The 22,200-nt window shown below is 40.9% G+C and overlaps 1 protein-coding gene across 10 annotated transcripts in view; it reads left to right on the top strand.

Annotated features, from left to right (window-relative positions):
* RAPGEF2 (Rap guanine nucleotide exchange factor 2) overlaps positions 1 to 2,881 on the top strand; it is a 194,014-nt gene extending 191,133 nt beyond the window's left edge. For 6 of the 10 annotated variants that reach the window (XM_069786196.1, XM_069786180.1, XM_069786188.1 and 3 more), the window contains one exon: positions 2,104 to 2,881. In XM_069786196.1, coding sequence (XP_069642297.1) covers positions 2,104 to 2,150 — 47 coding nt within the window. In that variant the 3' untranslated portion in view covers positions 2,151 to 2,881. Of the gene's footprint in view, positions 1 to 752 lie in introns of all 10 variants that reach the window. The other 4 variants (XM_069786187.1, XM_069786191.1, XM_069786217.1 and 1 more) reach the window with 1 other exon arrangement.
* The last annotated feature ends 19,319 nt before the right edge of the window (positions 2,882 to 22,200 follow it).

Here is a 22,200-nt window from a genome sequence, read left to right on the forward strand (position 1 = left end):
AGCCCACTACTCTTTTGCTACCTCACTTGCCCAAGTGTGTCTGCATTTTTATGCTTTAGCTCAATTATAATGGTAGAAAGATTATGTAGACATAGTCTTTCTGTTTTTCTATGGAGTGCAAGCATAGCTGGATTGCATCTTTAGGGCTAGGTGCTCAAAATTTAGGCAGCGCAGTGCCTAAATCACACATTTGAGTGCTTTGTTTTGCTTAATGATAGAAAGGCTAATGTTCCCCTTCCTTCCCTAACTGCTTAGTTACTAAGGTTTTATGTGCAGGTTGAACTCTGTAGTTGAACATGATGGGAAAAAAAAGAAATCTACTTCAATCGAATTGCCTCAAACTTTGAGAATTAGCATGACAGAGAATTTTAATTGTTTCTACCAATGATGACTAAAGCTGCACTCAATTTTTATGCAATCTTAATTTAATTAAATCATAGATATATCCAGGGAAAAAATGTAAGATGGCTTTATGAAGCTATTGGATATCTAGGAGTAGCTGTTGTGTTCCTCAGGCTGAGAAATTGCACCTCGCTCAGTTATAGCAATTGTCTTATTTTCTTCAAGAACAAAATTACAAAGGAATGTTTCTCATGAGACCTGAAATGTAGAGATATTTAGATTGGTTTAAAATATATACCTAATACAACAAAATGGAAAACACATGAGCACAGTACAGGTTGTTTCATTCAGTAGCAGTCTTGTTCCATATGAACTAAATTCTATTTTCCCCTATCCTATTGTGTTTGCAGAAGATGAACAAGTCTCTGCTGTCTAAGACTTGGGCTTTTCTGGACCCAGAGTGAGCCACCTTAAAGGAGAGCACAAGAAGACGTCCCTAGAATAGGAGCCTTGGAACTATAGTTAAAGGATGGTGGACCTATTTGCCTCCTTCCCTGCCTTAAAGCAGCATGGGGCTTCTTCCTCTGCCCCTCCCCCTTCTGTCCCCTCTCCCCTTGCATGTGAAATACTGTGAAGAAATCGCCCTGGCACTTTTCAAACTGTGTTGCTTGAAATGCACAGTGCAGCAATCTCCAAGCTACCACTGTCGCTGTCTGCCACATCACACAGTATCATTCCAAATTCCAAGATCATCGCATCAGGATGATTAACTCTGGCTGCACTTCCCAATGCCTGGAAGGGGTTTCTGTTTTTTAAATCTTCCTTTTAGATTTTAATCACAATCCTAGCACTTAGTCTCATTGGGATAATGAGATAAGCTAGTTGTCAAATTACATTTGGCCTTTAACCTACAAAGAGAAAAATGCATTGAAATCCTTCAAGGAGGCAGTGCTTTTTTGCTTGTTTACAATGCCTTTGTTACGATTTTGTATGTTTGTGTTTCGGAGATCAAATACTGCATCTGCATAGTAATTACAGTATTATTTCATACCTGTAAGTAGGGTTGCCAGCCTGAGCTCCTGGAAAGAATATTGCTATTACATGGCTGAGCAGGGCAGAAGGGAAGACAGAGGTTACGGGATGCAGCCTTTGCTTGACCGTCTCGCTTCACTCTTAATGTGCCCCACCCTGGAACCTTCAAAAGTTTGTAAATGTTAGCATTAATAGCATCCTCAGCCGGGTCTAGCATAAATGCAGAAACACATGCTTGCAACTGGCCGGTGATGGAAGAGGACACTGTGTGTTTCATACCTGTGCCTTGCAGAATACAGGATGGCATACTAAAAAAGAAAGTGTCCCATTCTAATGAGACAGACGGCAACCCCACCTTTAAGTTATATATTATTTTTATTATTTTTTTTTACTATATAGTAGTTATATTAAAAGAAAAATTAACTGGATAACATTGCAGTGAAGGCAAGTTGGGATGTCACAGCTCGTGTCAGCTGTTAACACTGATCTAATAACCTCCATCTATTGACTTTGGCATTAGGGGATAAACGAGCCTTTAAGTAATGAAAAATAACACGTTTAGATTTGCCAGCCTTTGCAATGCAGAAATAGTCACAACTGTTAATGGCTTCATGGAACACTGCATGTGTAGAGAAGGCCAATGTGTAGCAACCACCTGCTCACAGCTGCTATTAACCCTATAATGACTGAAATGACCCTCCCCTCTATTTTTGTGTTGTTTTTGCACAGACTCCGGAGAAGTGAAGGCTGCCAATCCGAGTAGTACTCAAATGTGAGGAACTGCTGGTCTTGGATTTTTTTTTTTTTCCATTGAACTCAGCTGATCATATTGATCAGTAGATAAACGTAAATAGCTTCAACTTTTAAAGATCAAATTGCAGTGTTTTTTCACTGTATCAAACAAATGTCAGTGCTTTATTTAATTCTCTCTCCTGTAATCATAGCTTTTGTCTATTTGCTTATATATCACATTGTCAATTATGCATTTGTAATTTTACATGTAATATGCATTATTTGCCAGTTTTATTCTCAAGGCTATGGACCTCATGTGCATATAGAAATACAAAATCCTAGCTCTATCACAAGTTGCACAAAATGTTATATAAGCATTAAGTAATTGTAGACCATAGGACTGCTAATCTCAGTTCGCTCTGTGATGTCAAGTGCAGAATGTACAATTAACTGGTGATTTCCTCATACTTTTGATACTACTTGTACCTGTATGTCTTTTAGAAAGACATTGGTGGAGTCTGTATCCCTTTTGTATTTTTAATACAATAATTGTACATATTGGTTATATTTTTGTTGAAAATGGTAGAAATGTACTATGTTTATGCTTCTACATCCAGTTTGTATGAAGCTGGAAAATAAATAAATATAACATTAATGAAGTCCATATTGATTCTTATGCATTTTACATGTTCCACATACTTGAACAAATTTATGAAAAAATTTTACTTCTCTGTGTATTAATATTAAAGGGACATTGCCAAGTGATGTGGGCAAACCATTGGTGTGGAGTTTTTCTTAATATACAGTTGTGCTGCTGATCATTGTTGAAAAGTTTGGGGTGTGTACTGCTGAATGAGAATGACTGAGATGTTATGTGTCTCCAGCAGAAACATCTGAGATGCCAAAAAAGGAGTATAGGTATGGTCTTAGGTATATATAGAATGTAAACAGTTTTAAAGGAAAGATCGTGTTGATTTTATATTCTGAATGGTGTTAAAGTAAGGAATACATGTATCGTGGTTTAACCCCAGCCAGTAACTAAGCACCACACAGCTGCTCACTCACTCCCCCCCACCCAGTGGGATGGGGGAGAGAATCAGAAGGAAAAAGGTAAAACTTGTGGGTTGAGATAAGAACAGTTTAATAGGACAGAAAGGAATAAAATAATAATGATAATAATAACCATAATAAAATGACAAGAATAATAAAAAAAGAATTGGAATATACAAAACAAGTGATGCACAATGCAATTGCTCACCACTCGCTGACTGATGCCCAGTTAGTTCCCGAGCAGTGATCCCCCCCAGGCCAACTCCCTCCAGTTTATATACTGGGCATGACGCTACATGGTATGGAAAACCCCTTTGACCAGGATGGGTCAGCTGTCCTGGCTGTGTCCCCTCCCAGCTACTTGTGCCCCTCCAGCCGCCTTGCTGGCTATAAACACTACTTAGCAAAAACTGAAAACATCAGTGTGTTATCAACATTCTTCTCATACTGAACCCAAAACACAGCACTGTACCAGCTACTAGGAAGAAAATTAACTCTATCCCAGCTGAAACCAGGACAACATGTTTTAACATTTGGGTAGAGAGAAGTATGGAAAGTGATCCATTTGAGTTTTTACCGAAGAAGGTATTTCAAGTAATAAAGATCACCCAATAGCATCCCAGTAATAAAAGTTGATGTTAATGCAATGTCAAATCTGTAGAATTCCCCGCCACCACCCCCAGGTTAGATTCATTACTTTCAGTAGTATGCAGAAGACTGGGTTAAAATGTCACTGCTAAAGCCATTATCAGCTGTATCCCATTTAGCTTTAAAATGCTTGACAGGTGTTGTTTCCAAATCTAAAATTAGCTCATTGCAAAAAGAAGCAACAAAATGCTCTGTCTAGATTTAAGTCTTCCTAACATAACTCTAAAAATGTTCCACACCTAAAATATAATCATAAGAAAGTTTAAAATAATTGAAAATACAGGACTTGTAAACATTCTCTTTTTATCACTGGAATCTGTAGCACTGTAAGGAAAGAAATTATGGAGACTATTAGATTTGTATGGTGTGTGTGTGGGGTGGAACTACTGTCTGTGAATCTGTGGCTAATACTTGTTGGGTACTTTCAACAAGCTAGAGAACTACTGTTGGTTCTGACATTAGTAGAATCAACAAACATTTTTACGTATCTTATCTGCAAGTTTGTCCTTTGGTAATACCAAAGGTGCGTTGTTAGGGAAAATTCCTCTTACGGACTTGTGAGGTATGTGAACCATTTGCACACTTGTCAATTTTTTTTGATACTTTTGATATAGTATTGAATTAAGCAATCCTTCTGTTTATGCCTCCCTTCTGTAATGAATATTTTTAGAACACATTACAAAGAGACATTCTCAATGCTTATCATCCCATACACATAGCTTAATTCATTGTGGATTGGGAGGTAAAGAACACTTCACACAGCAACCGATTCAGTGGAGGTAAAGGCCTTGCTATGGTATGACTTTTTATGAAACAGATTTGATAGTTGTTCTAGTATGTGTAATATGAATTTTGTACTTAATGTGTGGATGCAGCAAGATGCGGACAAGTAAACTACCAGTTGCTGGGTTTTGGTGTTACCTTAACCAAAATCGCATGGAACACTGCAATCCAAGGAAAATTTTTTTGTCTGAAGAAATGTCATTCAATTATCTCTGCTCTTTTATGACTTTTTCATTGAAGATCGTTGAGGCAGAGGCTACTTCTTTATACAGTATATTGCACATCTGGAGTCAGCCATAGAAGTCATAAAAGCTGAGGTATTGAAGGTATTGCTTTAATGGATAAACCTTGGCTATCTGGAGATGCATGCACATTTTACATCTATAAATCTGAGACTAAAATATTTGGTCACCTTAAGTGGGGAACAGTGTTGCTATTTTAAAACAGAACAAAACAAAAAAAAACCACCCCAAATTTTCTATTTGCTTCAAGACTAGTAGGAAATGTAATAAAGTTCCAGGCTTCCAGTCTCATATGGATTGTAGAATAGTTGAGACAAAATCAACTCTGGAGAATGCAAGTAATGATTTAATTGCAAGTATTAATACTTATGTATTACTTGATATGTGATGAAACGTCAAAAATACTTTTGTGGACAAAGCTAATGTAGCAGCAACAGCTTGACTAACGTACATGAAATAACATAGATCTATTGAGGAAAATAGGAACATTGTTAAAATGACTCTGAAAATTGACCCCCTCAGGAGAAAGCAACCATCTGAGATCATTAGTATAATGATAAGAATAGTTTGGTCACCTATCCGTTGATCATCCTTTAAGTAAGCTGTGCAGTTTCGTGTCTAAAAATGGCATGCTTTGAGATAAGGCTGGGAGTGAAAGGAGGTTTATTACTGACGTAAGATGGAATCAGTTACTTTCTGTTTTCTGTTGAAAATGTGACAAATGAAAATTTGTGGGTTTTACTAGAATATGAGAATCTTTAAAGCTCTATCTTGCTTATATGCAGTGACTATTTAGGAATGAGTAGATATGCCCCTGGTACCAGAATACTAGCTGTTCTTCAAATTCATAAATTGACATAATTGTATCACAGGAGCAAACCAAGAAGCTATAAACCATGAAGGTATTCAACTATTAGCAACCATCAACTGCATAATCTTAAACTATTCTCATTTGGTTTTACTGGATTAAATTTATACAGTGACACTCCACACACATGACTGCATTCCCTGTGGAGGAATGAGTTTTGGTGCTCTGTGTAAAGACTCAAGTTTGCGTTAAGTAGAAGTGCTGGCTTCTCTTTAAGTGTAGACTTGTCTACCTCAGCCTTTTATTTGGTGGCACTCTCTCATGGCTTGACATGCTTAGTCTCTCAGTCTTCCCTTTCAGTTTGGAGTGTTTGTTTGGATTTTTTTTTTTTTTTGGATCCTTAAATGGGTTGTTTTTTCCTAGGTAATCTAACCTCTGAAAGTAAGATCATTTTCTTTGCAGCACAGTTGCCCTTGCTGGCAATGAAACTCTTTGTGTGTGTGTGTAAAAACATTGTATATGTGCATGTAAATATATATATAAACATTGTAAATGTATGTGTAGAGATATATATATATAAAACCTCCTATTGTATACCAATGCAGCATCCACTTTTTTAGCTAGGTTGTCTGCGCTGGTAAAGAAGCCAGTAGAGCATTATTTAAAGGCATTCAAGTGGTGCAGTTTGTCAATCTTGTTTTCAGTGAAACTTACACCAGAATAGTGATGTTTAAAATGCCTTCTCAGTCATTGCCGAAGTATTTTGACATGCAGTTGTTATCTTCTGATCCAGTTCCAGAAGAAAATTGCCACTTGCCCTAGGGTCAGTAGCTATGGCAGAGATAAATTGCCTAGGTGGTGTGTTCAATCTTTTTTGAGGCTTTTCCCATCACTAGAGAAATATGAGGGGTTTTAAACTAGTTTCTGTTGAGTTTTGTGTAACGAATAAGATATCTGAACTGTGGCTTTCTAACAGAAGGTAGTCCGTGTGGCCCAGGATGGCTTTGCTTCCTTGGTGTTTGTGGTCAGAATCCAAGTAAAACATGGGAAATTGCACTGCTAAAAAGCAACCTTCCAGACTGAGGCCCCACTTTTCAACATCCATGTAAAACTGAAAAGGTTGTTCTGATTTGACAGTGCAGGAAACCCTCATACAACGGTCTTGATACACATGTTTTGCTCTTAAGAAGAGAGAGCCTTTGTTGCTGTATTTCTTAATTGGAAGGCTGATCTAGAGCCCCAGTAGTCGAAGGTTAATCGAGCCTCCATGTGCTGGTTTACATACGTATGCGATTCTTGCATTAAACATTCTTTAATCCAAGTAGTTCTCTTCCTTTCTTTTTTCTTGTACCTTTGTCTTGTTACGCAGTCTGTGATATCTGATACTAACTAGTTCTTTCAAAATTCTGGGCTGAACACTATTGCTGTTTTCATTAGTCTCTATTTAACAACATTTTCCATATTTAAGAGGAATGTTTCACTTTGTTAGGTAGCTATAGATGGATTATTCTTGAGCTCTGTTCTTTCCTGGCCATATAGTGGCCCTGATGACTCATTTTGGGTTTGAAGTATTTATTCAGTTGAAGAATCTTTGTGTTTTGTGTCAATAAAAAACTAATTCAGCTTGATTTCTGTCAATTTTGAGCTTCATCTCCATTCTCCAAAATACTAGTTTGTTAATCTTTGTTTACTTTGCTGATTTTGGTTTGGATTAGAGGATGGGGATTAGTTTTTTCTGGTTACTCTAAAAAATTGGTTTGGTTTGTTTTTTTGTTATTCTGGTGCTTTGCCCTACATGTTTCTTCCCCTTGTGTGGCAGTACATTCTGGACAGCTTTTGTATCTTGGGTAGTCTATGAAATAAGTGACTCTTGCTCTGTGTAATGTTAGCTGAGACCTTGGCTGAAGAATTTTACTCAAGTTTTGGTACTGTGCTTTGAGAAAGTCTGCACCTTCTTGACAGAGTTAGAGGAGAACAAGAAAACTTAATGTCTGTGAAATGCAGCTTCCAAGGAAAGCTGGAGTCCTATTTCCTATGATTCCCTGAGCTAAAGAACTTGGCTGTCCCTGGGCTCTGTGTAATGCTTTTGAATCTGTATGCTGTGAATGGAGGTACTCACACAGTGCAACTGTTTAAGCTGAACAGACCTGAAAAACTGATGGAGGTCCCTCTGTGATTAAGGCTGAATGTAAAAGTTTCTAAAGAATTTTGAATTTTCTTTTATTTTCAGATAATAATGTTGGCAAAATCACCAAGCTTCCTGAAATTTTGCATGCTGTGTCTCTGTCCACGTGAAGTTCATTTGGCACGTCAGTCATTATATTTGTGAAAAGCTCATAGCAGAGACTTCACTGAAATTCATGTTCATAAGGTTTATGTATTTATTGCTCTTGAATACGATTCAACAAATCATTCATGTTTTAAGTGCTTTGTTGACTAAGAAAGGGTGTACTTAGCTGCTTCTGCTCTTCCCAGCCCATAGTGCTTTTCCTCCTTCTCCTGCCTCCTTTGTTATTCTTCAGATGCACAATTCTCCCTCCCTATTAACCTCTTCCTGTTGCTTATATTAGCTGCTTTCTCACACAGCTTCTCTTTGCTCCTTTGTAGAACATAGTACCACCCATTTCCTTCCTCCCAAAGTGTGTTTTGTATGCAGTCTTCAGAAACAATGGAAGGAGGCAGCACTTCAGTGCTCAAAAAGCTTGAAAGGAGTGTACCCAGGCAGGGCAAATTTGGAGTTCAGTTCTTTGTCTGCACATACATAGCCCTTTTCTCTATTGTTTCCTGAAAGCTGGTTTGTTCAGGTTTCTACGTAGTAGCCCATATATATCCGTAGCATAACGCTTACTTTGTTGTACTTGCAATGGTTATGATCTGATGAATAAAGAACTTTTTTTTATTTGCTGAAGTCTTTGTCAGATACAAATCGAGCGTGGCTCAGGACCAGCGGAGGGAGTTGGGGAGGAGGGGAAGCAAGGGAGGGGTGGTGGTTCTGGCCAATCCAAACAGTAATCTTACAAGGTAGAATGGTCTGTTGTGTAATTAAAAGGGTCTAGTCTACCTGACTTTTTTTTTTAATCACATTTCTGCTGCTTTTAGTCATGTGTGACCAATATGCATTCTCTATAAAAACATGTTTCTTTCCAAAATAAGGTTGGAGATCTGTTGCTAATGACCTGTACAGGACTGAACTACCTCTACTTTGTGTATGACAACATTTGGCTGGTTGGGATGCCTCCATTCTGGCACTTGTTCTTTGAGCAGCTGGCTTTCCGGAGTGGTGAGAATAGGCACTCTTTCTTGGTGTAGCTTTGTGTTTGGATCTTCTCCATTCTCTTTATGGGAACTGGCATGTCACAGGTATGTTTAATGTTTTGGAAGTCTCCCTGGATCTTTTGTAATTCATTGAAGATTATATCCAGTTCCTGGTTGCTTATGCTGCAGAGCTACCTGGGTTAAGGAGTCCATTGGATACATCCTACTTCTTTTGTGATGTGTAAGTGGGATGTAATGTTGCAATTTCAGTTTGTATGGAGTAGTTTCCAAATTCTCGTAGTTTCTGAACAGCTGAAGTAATGTCTTTAGGCAGTTAGTATCACCCTTTTCCTTTAGGGGATTGAACTAAGGCTTGCAGAGGTCAGCAAGTGTCCTGTAGATACTATTGCAGCCAATTTTAATTTCACTACCCAGGGCATTTCTGTCAGGCATTTGAAGGTTGTGGCTATAGCTTCCTTCATGTTACCTTTGCATTAGTGACATAAAAATGTCATCACTTGTGGGCAAGGCTCCCTTAAAGACTTATTTGTGCATCTGGTTGATACACTGTGCACAAATATAATTTTCAAAATGACTGTCCACTTGCTGAGAGTGAGTTACTCTATTCAGTCAAGTAATACTGTCTATAATTATCACTAACAGGATAAGTTGGTTTAGTGTTTGTTTAAATTGCTTGGATCTGATGCAGACATTGTTTTGGTGTCTTTACAACTACTGGGCTGGGGTTTAAGTGTCTACTTTCAGCAATTTTGCCTTTGTTTTCCAGAATTTGTTTTTTATTTGAGTGCAGTGAGTTCTTCCTGAGGTAGGTGTTGCACACTTTGCATCTTAAATCTTTACAGACCTCTAAGTCGCTGGGACGTCACTCTACACTGTTTGCTCATAGGACTTTTTTGGTTTGCTTTTTACTCACCTAACTATTGCTTGAAATTTTTGGTTCAGGCTTAGGGTCATTGAGGTTTCTGAAGTTGCATGTTTTAACTGAAATTAGGAATATGTGGTGTTTTTGTAGTACCTGCAGTGTCAGCCTTTATTCCTTTCTTAGTTGTAAACTTGTCCTTGGTTGTAGTGTTGTCTTGATGATTGTGTCCTTGTAATTTTAACAGCTTTGGCTGAAATTTCACTTTCTTCTGCATACTGCTAAAGAAATCATTGCAGCTGAATGCATTTGCTGCCTGCTGATATGCTGATATTCTGTTGCTCTTTGCATCTGGTGCTAGTCCAAGCGTCACAAACAATTTCTTTTTCTTGTTTTGAAGTGCACTAATGCTATATATATGTACAAGATACACTTGACACTTGAGATGGGCTTTTCTTGGGCGTGCTTTCATTTGCAGCAGTTACCATCTTTGGCCAACAAGCAGGACATTTTCTCTCGAGGATGCATCTCAGCATGCAGACAGATGGCTACGAAAGAAAATGTTGATTTTCCTGTACCCTGAGAAGTCCTAGCTTGTACTGTTAAAATTCTTAATTCTTCATGCAGTTCACAGGTGCCTGAAGAACTTATGGTTTCACATGGCAGCCTGTACTATAAAGTCTTGCTTGCTGATATTTTTTTAAAACAATCTTCCTTACTGGTTGTCCTGACAAGATGTTCCTAAAGGAATCATTTTCTGATTGGGAAACTGAGTACCACAGATTTGCAACTCTTTCTGCTGCAGATAGCTACTAGAGCTTTCTTAGTCCTTACTTCCAGCTTTTGCCAAATGAAGAAGTGTGTAACTATCTAGGTATGTAGTTGGCATTCTCAAGACTTTATACTGTGTTGTGAAGAAACATGCTTATTTGTAATCAGTGGAAAATCAATAATGCTATGTTTTTTAACAAGATCTCTATAAGCAAAAGTTGTACTCCTTTCTATTAGGTGATCTACCCTTAATTGCCCCCTCCTGCTCCCTGTTATCGCAGCTATATTATCCAGTGTTTCAGTTCTAACACTATTTCATTAACATGTAGACCTGTATCATATTTTGTTTTGGTGAGCCATCCCAATGGCTACATGATTCGCTATGTACTTTTTCCACAGTAGAAAGTCCCAGTTTGGTTCACTCTAGAGCGATCTGTTCTCTGTAGCTGATAAGGTCTTGCCCTCAGTCCCTGTGGGCATTTATGAAGGTTGCTTATTGGTGTGGGTCACTACAAAACAGTACTGTGGTTGAAGCATGGGGTTCTCCAGATTTCTGATGCTCTGAAAGTGTGCGTAAATAAAAGGCGCACATAAATAAAAGGGGAAGAGTGAAAATTGCTGGCCTGCTGAAAGCGGTCATGTCCCCTTTCATCTGAATGAGCTGCTTGACAGTAGTTCAAGTTCCTGTGGCATGATGGGCTGAAGGCTCTCTTGTGGGCTGTCCCGCTTTCAGTGCCTGGTTGAATCCCTGCCTGCCATGTGTCCTTGTGGAGACAGGGGCACAAAGCTGACTTAGCTGAGTCATCAGTCGTGTTCTTTTGATTATTCACCTAGGATTGTCAAATAAATTGCTGTTGTTGCTGTTCGGGAGTTTGGGGTTTGTAGGTTAATGTTTTATACATTATTTTACTGCTTTCCTTCTCCCTTCAGCTGTATATCTTGCAGTCTTTGTAAATTTAGCCTATACCAATATTTGTTTTGCATATGAGCTTTCACTGCATTGTAACAGCACAATCTGCCCTTCATTCCAGTCCCTCCCCACTGTTTACCTTCACTTTACTACATCAAATGTGGATGCTTAATTTAGACTGGAGACCCTTTGAGAAAGGCAGTATGTATTTATAAAATAATATCAGTGGATAACTCCTCTTTCCCTAACAAAATTTGTTTTCTTTCTCGAAGTGTGCTTTACATTGCCAGGGTAAAAAAAAAAAAAAAAAAAAAAAAGCCCACTTCTCTGCAGATTTCTTAAATTATAGGTGCACACTTAAACAGTTTAAAAAACACTGCTTGCTCAGTGAAGGTCACCTTCTTTCACCTGAAATACTATTTTATAAATGAAATGTGCTGGGATTTTAGAAACGAGGAATTGGCCAGATGTACCCAATCAATATCTTTCACAAATCTGCTAAAAATATGTACTTAATAGAATACTGCATGTTGATGACATAGCATTTATTCTTATTACAATAAATTGTGTTCTTCAGAGATGAGAGTTCAGTTAGATTTATTGACCTCTTCATCCATACTTAAGGAAGAAAAATAGTGATGGAATGACTAAGACTGCTATTGTTATAATGGTCTGCAGAACGTGAACAAACATAACACTTATTTCAATCTTCACCTTTTACCTGTCACAAACAATGACCTTAGCGCTTCCAACTTCTTGTTACAGAATGGCATGTTTCATTCCAAGGAGAAATGTGTAGAAGGAAGGTAATTAGCCCAAACCACAGAATGGGCATCACACTGATATGACCTTTTCTCAGTAATCTTTTAGGTATACTCACATTCTGGCCAAACCACAAGCATGCAGACCATGGGTAATACACACAAAAAAAGTCTTGAATGCACTTAGTTTTGCAAGACAGGATGGTGGCAATTCTTTCACTGGCCATTAGTGCTAGAAATGTCAATCAGATGAGATAGATCTCTTTAGTTTACAGAACTTGTCATAAATGAGTGATAAAAGTAATCCAAACTAATACAAAGAACAAAGTACAATTCAGAGAACAGGGTATAAAAATAATATGAGAAAACTACTACTTAAAAATACGTCATGGGAATTAATACCTGAAGAAAACAGTTCTGAAATTTTGAGCTTTAAAATCAAATTACTTGGATTCATAAAGATAACTTATGTTTATAAGTTGACAGGCTGATTCTGCCTGCTAATCATTACTTTGAGCTCTTTTCAGGTCCCCCTTTCATCTAAGATGCAGTAAGCAATAAACCATCTATGCCTACAACATATTTACAGATGAGTAGAGTGCTGGGGCAAACAGGACTCAAGTATGTTTGGCATATTTGTTGCCTCCTTTGACTGTAATCTACCCCAGAGGTGTTGCCAGGGTGAGAAAGCCTACCTCCCATATCATGACCACCTCCACAAGGAAGGGAAGTTGGGTTATACTTGTAGGTGACTACCTTCTAGAGGGGAACAGAGGGTCCAAGATGCCAGACAAACCCTCCTCTTAGGGAAGTCTGCTGCCTCCCTGGGGCCTGGGTTAAGGACATCACTAGGAAACCTCCTAGCCTGTTACGGCCCTTGGATTATTACCCATTACTGCTCTTCCACGTGGGTGGCGATGAAGCCACAACGTGTAGTCCAAGGGTGACCAAAGGAGACTTCAGGGCCTTGGGACGGTTGATGAGGGGATCTGGGGCACAGGTAATTTTTTCCTTTTCTTCCAGTTGTGGGCAGCGACATTGGAAGAAACAGATGCATCCAGTCTATTAATACATGGCTCTGGGGCTGCTGTCACCACCACAGTTTTGGGGTTTTCAGTAATGGGATGTTCTACACAGCACCAGGCCTGCTGGCATCAGATGGGATTCACCTTTCTCAAAGGGAGAAAGAGGGTCTTGGCTCATGAGCTAGTGGGGCTCATTGACAGAGCTTTAAACTAGGCATGAAGGGGGAGGGGAAGGGGGATAGTATCAGGCTTGCCCGTGACAAGCTGTGGGATGGCACACCAAGGTTAGAGGGATGGGGTGCTAGTGAGGGCCCTCAGCCTCTTGCTCTGAGACATGCTGGCTACACTGAAGCAACCTTGAAGTCTTATGCAGATGAGCCAGGGACTCCTGAGGTAATAGGAGCCAACAGGGAAACATGAGTGAAATACCTCAAAGGAATTAAGGGGTGTTCCTCTAAGAAGGTGGCATGGCCAATAGCCCAGCTGAAGTGCCTCTACACCAATGCATGCAGCATAGGCGACAAATAGGAGTTGGAAGCCACTATGCTGCTAGAAAGCTACAACCTAGCTGCCATTACTGAAACTTGGTGGGATGAATCCCCTGACTGGACTGTGGCTATCGATGGCTAGAAGCTGTTCAGAAGGGCCAGGTGAGGAAGGAGGGCTTGCCCTCTACATCCAGAGATGGATAGAGTGTGAAGAGCTGTCTCTGAAGAATAGCCATGAGCAGGTTGAAAGCTTATGGGTAAGAATTAGAGACTGAGGCAGCAAAGGGAACCTTATGGTTGGTGTCTACTACAGGCTGCCCAGTCAGGGCCTTCTTACTCCAGCTACAGGAGGCATCACACTTGCAGATTCTTGTCCTGCTGGAGGACTTCAACCACCCTGACATCTGCTGGAAAAGTAGCACGGCAGGCTGTAGGTAATCCAGAAGACTCCTGGAATGCATTGAGGATAACTTCTTAAGCCAGGTAATAGACAGTCAGAAGGGATGCAATACTGGACCTGATGGTCATCAACACACATGAGCTAATCAGTGACGTCAAGATTGGACGCAGCCTGGGCTGCGGTGATCACGCACTGGTAGAGTTCGCAGTCCTGAGGGATGTGTGTCAAGCAAAAAGTAAAGTTAGGACACTGAATTTTAGGAAAGCAAAATTCCAGCTGTTCAAGAAATTAGTCAATAGGACCCCCTGGGAAACTGCCCTCAGGACAAGGGAGCAGAACAGAGCTGACAGATCTTTAAGGATGCTTTCTATAGAGTGTGAGAGCTCTTGATCCCCAGGTGTATGAAATCAGGCAAGGAAGGCAAGAGATGGGCATGGTGAGTTGAGACCTGCTGGTCAAACTAAAGAGCAAGAAGGAAATGCAGGCAGTGGAAGCAGGGACAGGTATCCTGGCAAGAGTATAGGGATGCTGCCCGGTTGTGTAGGGATGGGGTCAGGAGGGCCAAGGTGCAGCTGGAGGTGAACTTGGCAAGGGATGCAAAGAATAATAAGAAGGGCTTCTACAGGTGTGTCAGCCAGAAAAGGAAGGTCAGAGAAAGTGTACCCCTCCCCTGATGAGCAAAACTGGCAAACTGGTAACAAAGGATGAGGAGAAGGCTGAGGTACTTAACAACTTTTTTGCCTTAGTCTTCACTGCCAACCTCTCTTCCCACACCTCTCAAGTGGATGGACTGCAAGGCAGGGACTGGGGGAGCAAAGTCCCTCCCACTGTAAGAGAAGATCAGGTTTGTGACCACCTGAGGAACTTGAATATACATAAGTCTATGGGACCCGACAGGAGGCATCCCAGAGTCCTGAGGGAATTGGCTGATGTAGTTGCCAAGCCACTCTCCTTGATATTTGAAAAGCCACGGCAATCAGGTAAAGTCCCTGGTGACTGGAAAAAGGGAAACATTGCACCCATTTTTAAAAAGGGTAGAAAGGAGGGCCCTGGGAAATACCAACCTGTCAGCCTCACATCTGTGCCTAGGAAGATCATGGAACAGATCCTCCTAGAAGCTATGCTAAGGCACATGGAGGACAGGGAGGTGATTCAAGACAGCCAGCATGGCTTCACCAAGGGCAAGTCCTGCCTGACCTACCTAGTGTCTTTCTATGATGGAGGGACTACATCAGTGGACAAGGGAAGAGCTACGGCTGTTGTCTCTCTGGACTTCTGTAAGGCCTTTGACATGGTCCCCCACAACATCCTTCTCTCTAAACTAGAGAGAGATGGATTTGATGGGCGGACCACTTGGTGGATGAGGAATTGGCTGGATGGTCACATCCAGAGGGTAGTGGTCAATGGCTCAATGTCCAGATCGAGATTGGTGACCAGTGGTGTCCCTCCAGGGTCCATACTGGGACAAGTACTGTTTAATATCTTCATCAGTGACATAGACATTGGGATCGAGTGCACCCTTAGCAAATTTGCAGATGACACCAAGCTGTGTAGTGCAGTTGACATGCCTGAGGGATGGGATGCCATCCAGAGGGACCTGGATGAGCTCAAGAAGTGGCCCCATGTGAACCTCATGAGGTTCAACAAGACCAAGTGCAAGGTTCTGCACATGGGTTGGGGCAACCCCTGGTAACAATACAGGCTGGGGGAATGAAAGGATTGAGAGCAGCCCTGTGGAGAAGGACTTGGCGGTACTGGTGGATAAAAAGCTGGACATGAGCCAGCAATGTGTGCTTGCAGCCCAGAAGGCCAGCCATATCCTGGGCTGCATGAAAAGAAACGATTCTGCCCCTCTACTCTGCTCTGGTGAGACCCCACCTGAAGTACTGCGTCTAGCTCTGGAGTCATCACACAGGAAAGACATGGACCTGTTGGAGCTGGTCCAGAGGAGGGCCACAAAAATCATCAGAGGGATGGAAGACCTCACCTATGAAGAATGGCTGAGAGAGTTGGGGTTGTTCAGCCTGGAGAACAAAAGGCTCTGGGGAGACCTTATTGCAGCCTTTCAGTACTTAAAGGGGGCCTATGAGAAATATGGGGACAAACTTTTTAGCAGGGCCTGTTGTGTTAGGACAAGGGGTAATGGTTTTAATCTGAAAGATGGTAAATTTAGACTAGATATAAGGAAGAAATTTTTTATGATGAGGGTGGTGAAACACTGAAACATGTTGCCCAGAGAGGTGGTAGATGCCCCATCCCTGGAAACATTCTGGGTTAGGTTGGATGGGGCTCTGAGCAACCTGTTCTAATTGAAGATGTCCCTGCTTATTGCAGGAGGTTTGGATTGGATGACCTTTAAAGGCCCCTTCCGACCCACGCTGTTCTATGATTCTATTCTAAGATAAACTACATGGAGACAGAAGATCAGGTTCTTACCTGTACCCAAAATATATGATACCTTTTCAAGACATCTAGAAAACATCTGGAGAAGAATATGGATGTGATAACAAAGCATAGACAAATTGTATTTAAAAAAGTCACAAAGAGGAGTGGGGAAATCAAGGCTGTATTCCTAAAATTCCTGATACCAGTTTGTGCCCAAATATTGCAATGTGCTCCAGCAGGAGCATGCTAATATTATATTACAAATAGACAATAGTTGCACACAGTCAGAGTAGAAATAAGTAAGGGAAAGGCAGGACGAGGAGGAAGGCAGCTGAAGGACTATGAGCAATGAGAATGTGACTGAGGCTGTCTGTGTGTGCCTGCAGCTGAAGTGCATCGATACTTCACATGTGTGTTTTTTATAAAACTCTCCATTTCTTTTCTGCAAAACTTGCAGCTTAAGGGCTTGGCACCTTGCTTATGTTGGACCTAGCTGTTTTGGGGAGAGGTCCCAGATTTCGAAGCTAACATGCAAAATGCTATTTTAGTGAACTATGTATGAGGAAAGGCTGAGGGATGAGCTAGAGGTGTGTGCTCTTAGAGACCTCGTGTGCTGACTGTGCGGTACTGCACTTCTTCTGGGGAGGCTGAAAAGCTTATTCTGGTTTCTCTGCAAAAGTGTTGCATGTCTCTGCCTAAAACATCCTGAGATGATTTCTTAGCTTCCCCCCTCCCATCCCCCCCAAGATGATGCTGCAAAATCCTTCGATATTAAAGTAATAGTTACGTAAAGAAAATGGAATCTTCTCCTAAGGTAGGAACAAGATTAGAAGAGCAGCTGGATTTTAGAAAATATTATGCTATCCACACATGGTAACCACTTGTATATTGAAGAATCACCATTTATTGTAGAGTAAATTTCAGAGATGCTGGAATTGCAGGGGATTTTTTAATTTTTTTTCTTGTTGGGTTGGTTTTTTTGAAAAAGTACGTGATGATCATGAGCCAGCCCTGAGTTCTTGGCAATGGTTAGCATGTCCAAGGAGAATAGGAGAGATGGGAATGTGATGCTCTGAACTATGCAATCCTACTTAAGCTGTTATAAGCAAAGAATCCAACTTCAACATCTTTATTATTCCATGTTGAGAAGTCTGCCTTCAAGCCCAAGTTCTGGGAGCATATGTATCCTGTTTACATTTCAAGATTGTTACTCTGAAGATGGAGCCTGTGACCTGAGATGAGTGAGTGAAATTGCTCCTTGCAAGGGTTTACAGGAACGTCTGTGTGTGTGTCCAAACCTTACTGCATCAAAAATGTGCTCCAATCACTGGAAAACATAGTCACTAGCTAATAAGTAATCTCTAGAACTGAGGTCTCTTTTCTGGAATGAAATATTGGTCTCTCCAAACTTATTTCAGTTACATTGACTTTCCGTTACAAATTCATTAATGTGCAACTGCAGGCCATATGCAGTTTGAACTTTTCGGTCATGGTAGGGATCTATGTTGGGTGCTACTACTGCACCAGTATCAAAAGACAACCTAAAAATGGGACAGCAACTGAAGAGTGGGAGATGAAATACTTGATTTTTATTTTTTTTTATCTGTTTCCTCCATGGATTTTCTGACATTTGAAGCCAAATAACCTTTCTCCTACAATCTTCTATACATCAGAAGAACACCAGTTACACATCTCAGGGATGCCGTCACATTTCAAAGAAATGGGAGCTGTATGTGAATACAATACAGTGTAGAAAATTTTGGTTGTTCAGGAATGCAGAGTAGTGTCTTAAACACATCATTAGGGTTATCAAAATTTATGGATTTTTCTTTAGTGATAACTAAATAGTTGGGGGAGCCGTTGCCTTCTGCAAAACATGCTATTAAGAAGCATGTTTCAAGCCGCTTCATTATAATATCAGAACTGGGAAGCAAAAATCTGGGCAGTGGAGCTTTTTGGAAAAAACATGCACCAAATGCTGTGAGCCTTGTTTTGAAAAACAAAATCATGCAAGCTGACAGCAGGTGGCTGTTTTCAACTTGATCTATCAGCAACAAGTGTGTCACTGAATGTTTCTTGGCGGTCAGCAGGCCATCTTGGATGAGGGCTTGTATGCAGACATTTGGCAAACAGGCCAATGTTCCCCTTAGCTTTGCTCCCAAGCTGGTGTTCTACTTGACTACTCGGTCATTGCCTTTAGAACAAAAAACTTAATCTGCAAATATTTTTCAGTAGTGGGAGATGCATAGGAACAGTGACCTGCTAATTGCTGCCAATAGCAAGACAAAAAATACTTTGCTCTGGAAGGTACCAACAGCTATGGCTAAACAGACAACTTCAAAATCTGTCAAAAAACCCCCTAGAATAGCTCTAAAGATCTCAAAATCAAGTGTAAATGCTGCTCAGCAGAATGGCTTTTGGAAAGCCTAGAGAGGAAACAAATTCAGTTCATGAGGGATTTAAACAAAAACTCTCCTTGTCAAATAATTTAAACTGTTTGCATTTATGCTCATTGCTGAACATGGAGCTGCCTCTAAGCTACTTGACATTTGGAATGGTTTTCTGCAGCTCTGCTTGCCAACTCCTTGTGCGTGATGTTTAGCTTTGCCTGTGTACATGTTCTTGCCTGCTAAAAGTATGTAGCATTTGCAAGGCGTAGCTTGTCTAAGTTTTCAGAGAATCACAGGATGGTTGAGGTTGGAAGGGACGTCTGGAGGTCACCTGGTCAAACTGGCCTGCTCAAGCAGGGCCACCTACAGCCAGTTGCTCAGGACCATGTTCAGACGGGTTTTGAATATCTCCAGGAAGGGAGACTCTACCATGTCTCTGGGCAACTTCTGCCAGTGCTCAGTCATCCTTACAGTAAAAAAGCATTTCCTCGTGTTCAGACGGAGCCTCCTGTGTTTCAGTTTGTGCCCACTGCCTCTGGTCTTATCACTGGGCACCACTGAAAGACCCTGCCTCTGTCATCTTTATACTCTCCCTCCAGGTATTTGTACACATGAATAAGATCCACCCTGAGCCTTCTCTTCTCCAGGCTGAACATAGAATCATAGAAAAAACAGCCACAGCTCTCTCAGCCCTTCCTCATAAGAAAGATGCTCCAGTCCCTTAATCATCTTAGTGGCCCTTCACTGGACTTTCTCCAGTATGTCCATGTCTCTGTTGTACTGGGAAGCCCAGAACTGGACACAGCGCTCTAGGTGTGGCCTCACCAGTACTGAGCAGAGGGGAAGAATCAGCTCCCTCAACCTGCTGGCAACACTTCTTCTAATGCAGCACAGGAATCCGTTATCCTTCTTTACCACAAGTGCACATCGCTGGCTCATGGTCAACTTGGTCTCCACCAGGACCCCCAGGTCCTTTTCTGCAAAGCTGCTTCCCACCTGGGCAGCCCCCAGCATATATTGGTGCATGGGGTTGTTCATCCCCAGGTGCAGGACTTTGCACTTACCCTTATTGAACTTCATGAAGTTCCTGGCAGCCCATTTCTCCAGCCTGTCGAGGTCCCTCTGAATGGCAGCATGACTCCCTCATGTATCAGCTACTCCTCCCAGTCTTGTGTCATCAGCAAACTTGCTGAGGGTACACTCTAGCCCATCATCCAGACCGTTAATGAAGATGTTGTTCAGGACTGGACCCAGTGTTGACCCTTGGGGTACGCTCCTAATTACTGCTCTTCAACTACGTTTCCATTGATTTCCACCCTCTGGGCAAGATGTTTAGCCAGTTTTCAAGCCACCTCACTGCTTGTCCAGCCCACACTTCAACAGCTTCTCTATGAGGATCTTAAGTGAGACAGTGTCAAAGGCCTTACTGAAGTCCAGGTAAACAATATCCAGTGCTCTCCCCTCACCTATCAGACTAGTCATTTCATTGTAGAAGTTTATCAAGTTGGCCAAGCATTACTTCCCCTGGGTGAAGCCATGCTGATTACTCCTGTTCCCTTTCTTGTCTTTCAAATGCCTGGAAATGCTTTCCAGGATTAGCTGCTCCATCACCTTCCCAGGTACTGAGGTGAGGCTGACTGGCCTGTAGTTCCCTGGGTCCTCCTTCTTGAAGACAGGTGGACATTTGCTTTCCTCCAGTTTTCAGGCATTTCTCCCAATCACCATGATCAATTAAAGGTTATCAAAAGTGGCCTTGTGACAACATCTGCCTGCTCCCTCAGCACTTGTGGGTGCATCCCATCAGGGCCCCTGGACTTATATAAATCCAGTTTGCATAAGTATTCCCTGACCTGATCCTCTTCTACCAAGGGTACATCTTCCTTGCTGCAGGTTTTCCCCTTGGTCTCTGGGACCTGGGGTTCCCGAAGGCTGGATTTGCTAGAAAATGTTGAGGTGAAGAAGGCATTTGGTACCTCAGCCTTTTTTTCCATGTCCTACATCACCAGGGGCCCTGCTTCATTCAGCAATGACCCCACATTTTCCTATACGTGCATGTGTAATCAAGCTCCTAAAAATGTTCACAGACAATATTTTCAGGGAATTTACCTTTGAAATTATTTACTGTATTAACATAAGGGCCTTACTACAAGAATTGCGTACAAGCAAAATTCTCTCTTCTGTTACCGTTTTAACACAAGGGCCTTATTACAAGTGAAACCATCTCTTCTGTTTCACAATGTTACATTATAATCATGCTCTACATGCTGTTATTGCTGTTGGGGATAGATCTAGCTGGTGCTTATTATCTCAACAGATTCATTGTATAATAGGAAACTTCATGTACTTGTATCAGTTGACTATAACCTACTTTAAGAACAGAAAAATATAGTCTATTTAAGTGGGATAGCTATCTACTAAAATAAAAGAATAAAAAATGTTCTGAGAAATGACTTTATTTTTTTTTAATCTGGGTTTTTCTCCTCATTGGTGTTCCTAGATTTTATTCAGGAATTTTATTATCATACATATTCTTTGAATTGTGAACTGATAATTGTTCAGACATATATTCGAGGAATAGATTTGTGGAATAACATCAGCCAAATTTCAAGTCTCTTCAGTACACATTGTATGTCTCTTCATGTGCACAGCTTGTGATGAGCACATGGAAGCTGAGAATGTGTGCAGCTGCAAAACTGTCATATGTAGGTTTAAAAAAATGCTGTAGTTCTGTTTCAAAGTAATGTGTATTAGCAGATTCATTCACAAGCCTGAGAAAGCTTTCGCCTTCAAACAGTATCCTCCTTATAGTCATCATCTTAATGTTGGATAGTGCAATAATACGTTTTCAACCTTCAAATATGAGGTTATTAAATGAAGAGAAATTAGTCTATTTTAAGAAGAAAGGACTTCTCAGATGACAAGTTTCACACATCCAAAATAGGGCTTAAAGCAGTGCACCCTTTCTGCAGAGTTATTAGATGTTTTAAATGGAAAACATTTGAGTTTGACTTTCTTTTTTTCATTAGCAAAATTATCTTTCTCTGCTTGTTTCTCTCTGTTTCTCCCCTTCCCACCCCACAATGCGCAGCTTCACAGTGTTACTTAAGACAATCCAAGCATTAGCTGCCTTTGAAATGGGCAGCCCCATCTTTGGCAAGCTGTTCCCACTTTGTGTTAGCACAGACATTCGATATGCTATGTACGGAAACTGATATGGCTGGAAACAACTTCAGGGAAAAAAACATAGCTGGATCAGTTTCCCATAATGAATGAAGAAGAAAAAGCAACATGTGGCCAG

Source organism: Haliaeetus albicilla, chromosome 1 (genome assembly GCF_947461875.1).
Source record: "Haliaeetus albicilla chromosome 1, bHalAlb1.1, whole genome shotgun sequence".
In the NCBI taxonomy this organism is placed as follows: Eukaryota; Metazoa; Chordata; class Aves; order Accipitriformes; family Accipitridae; genus Haliaeetus; species Haliaeetus albicilla.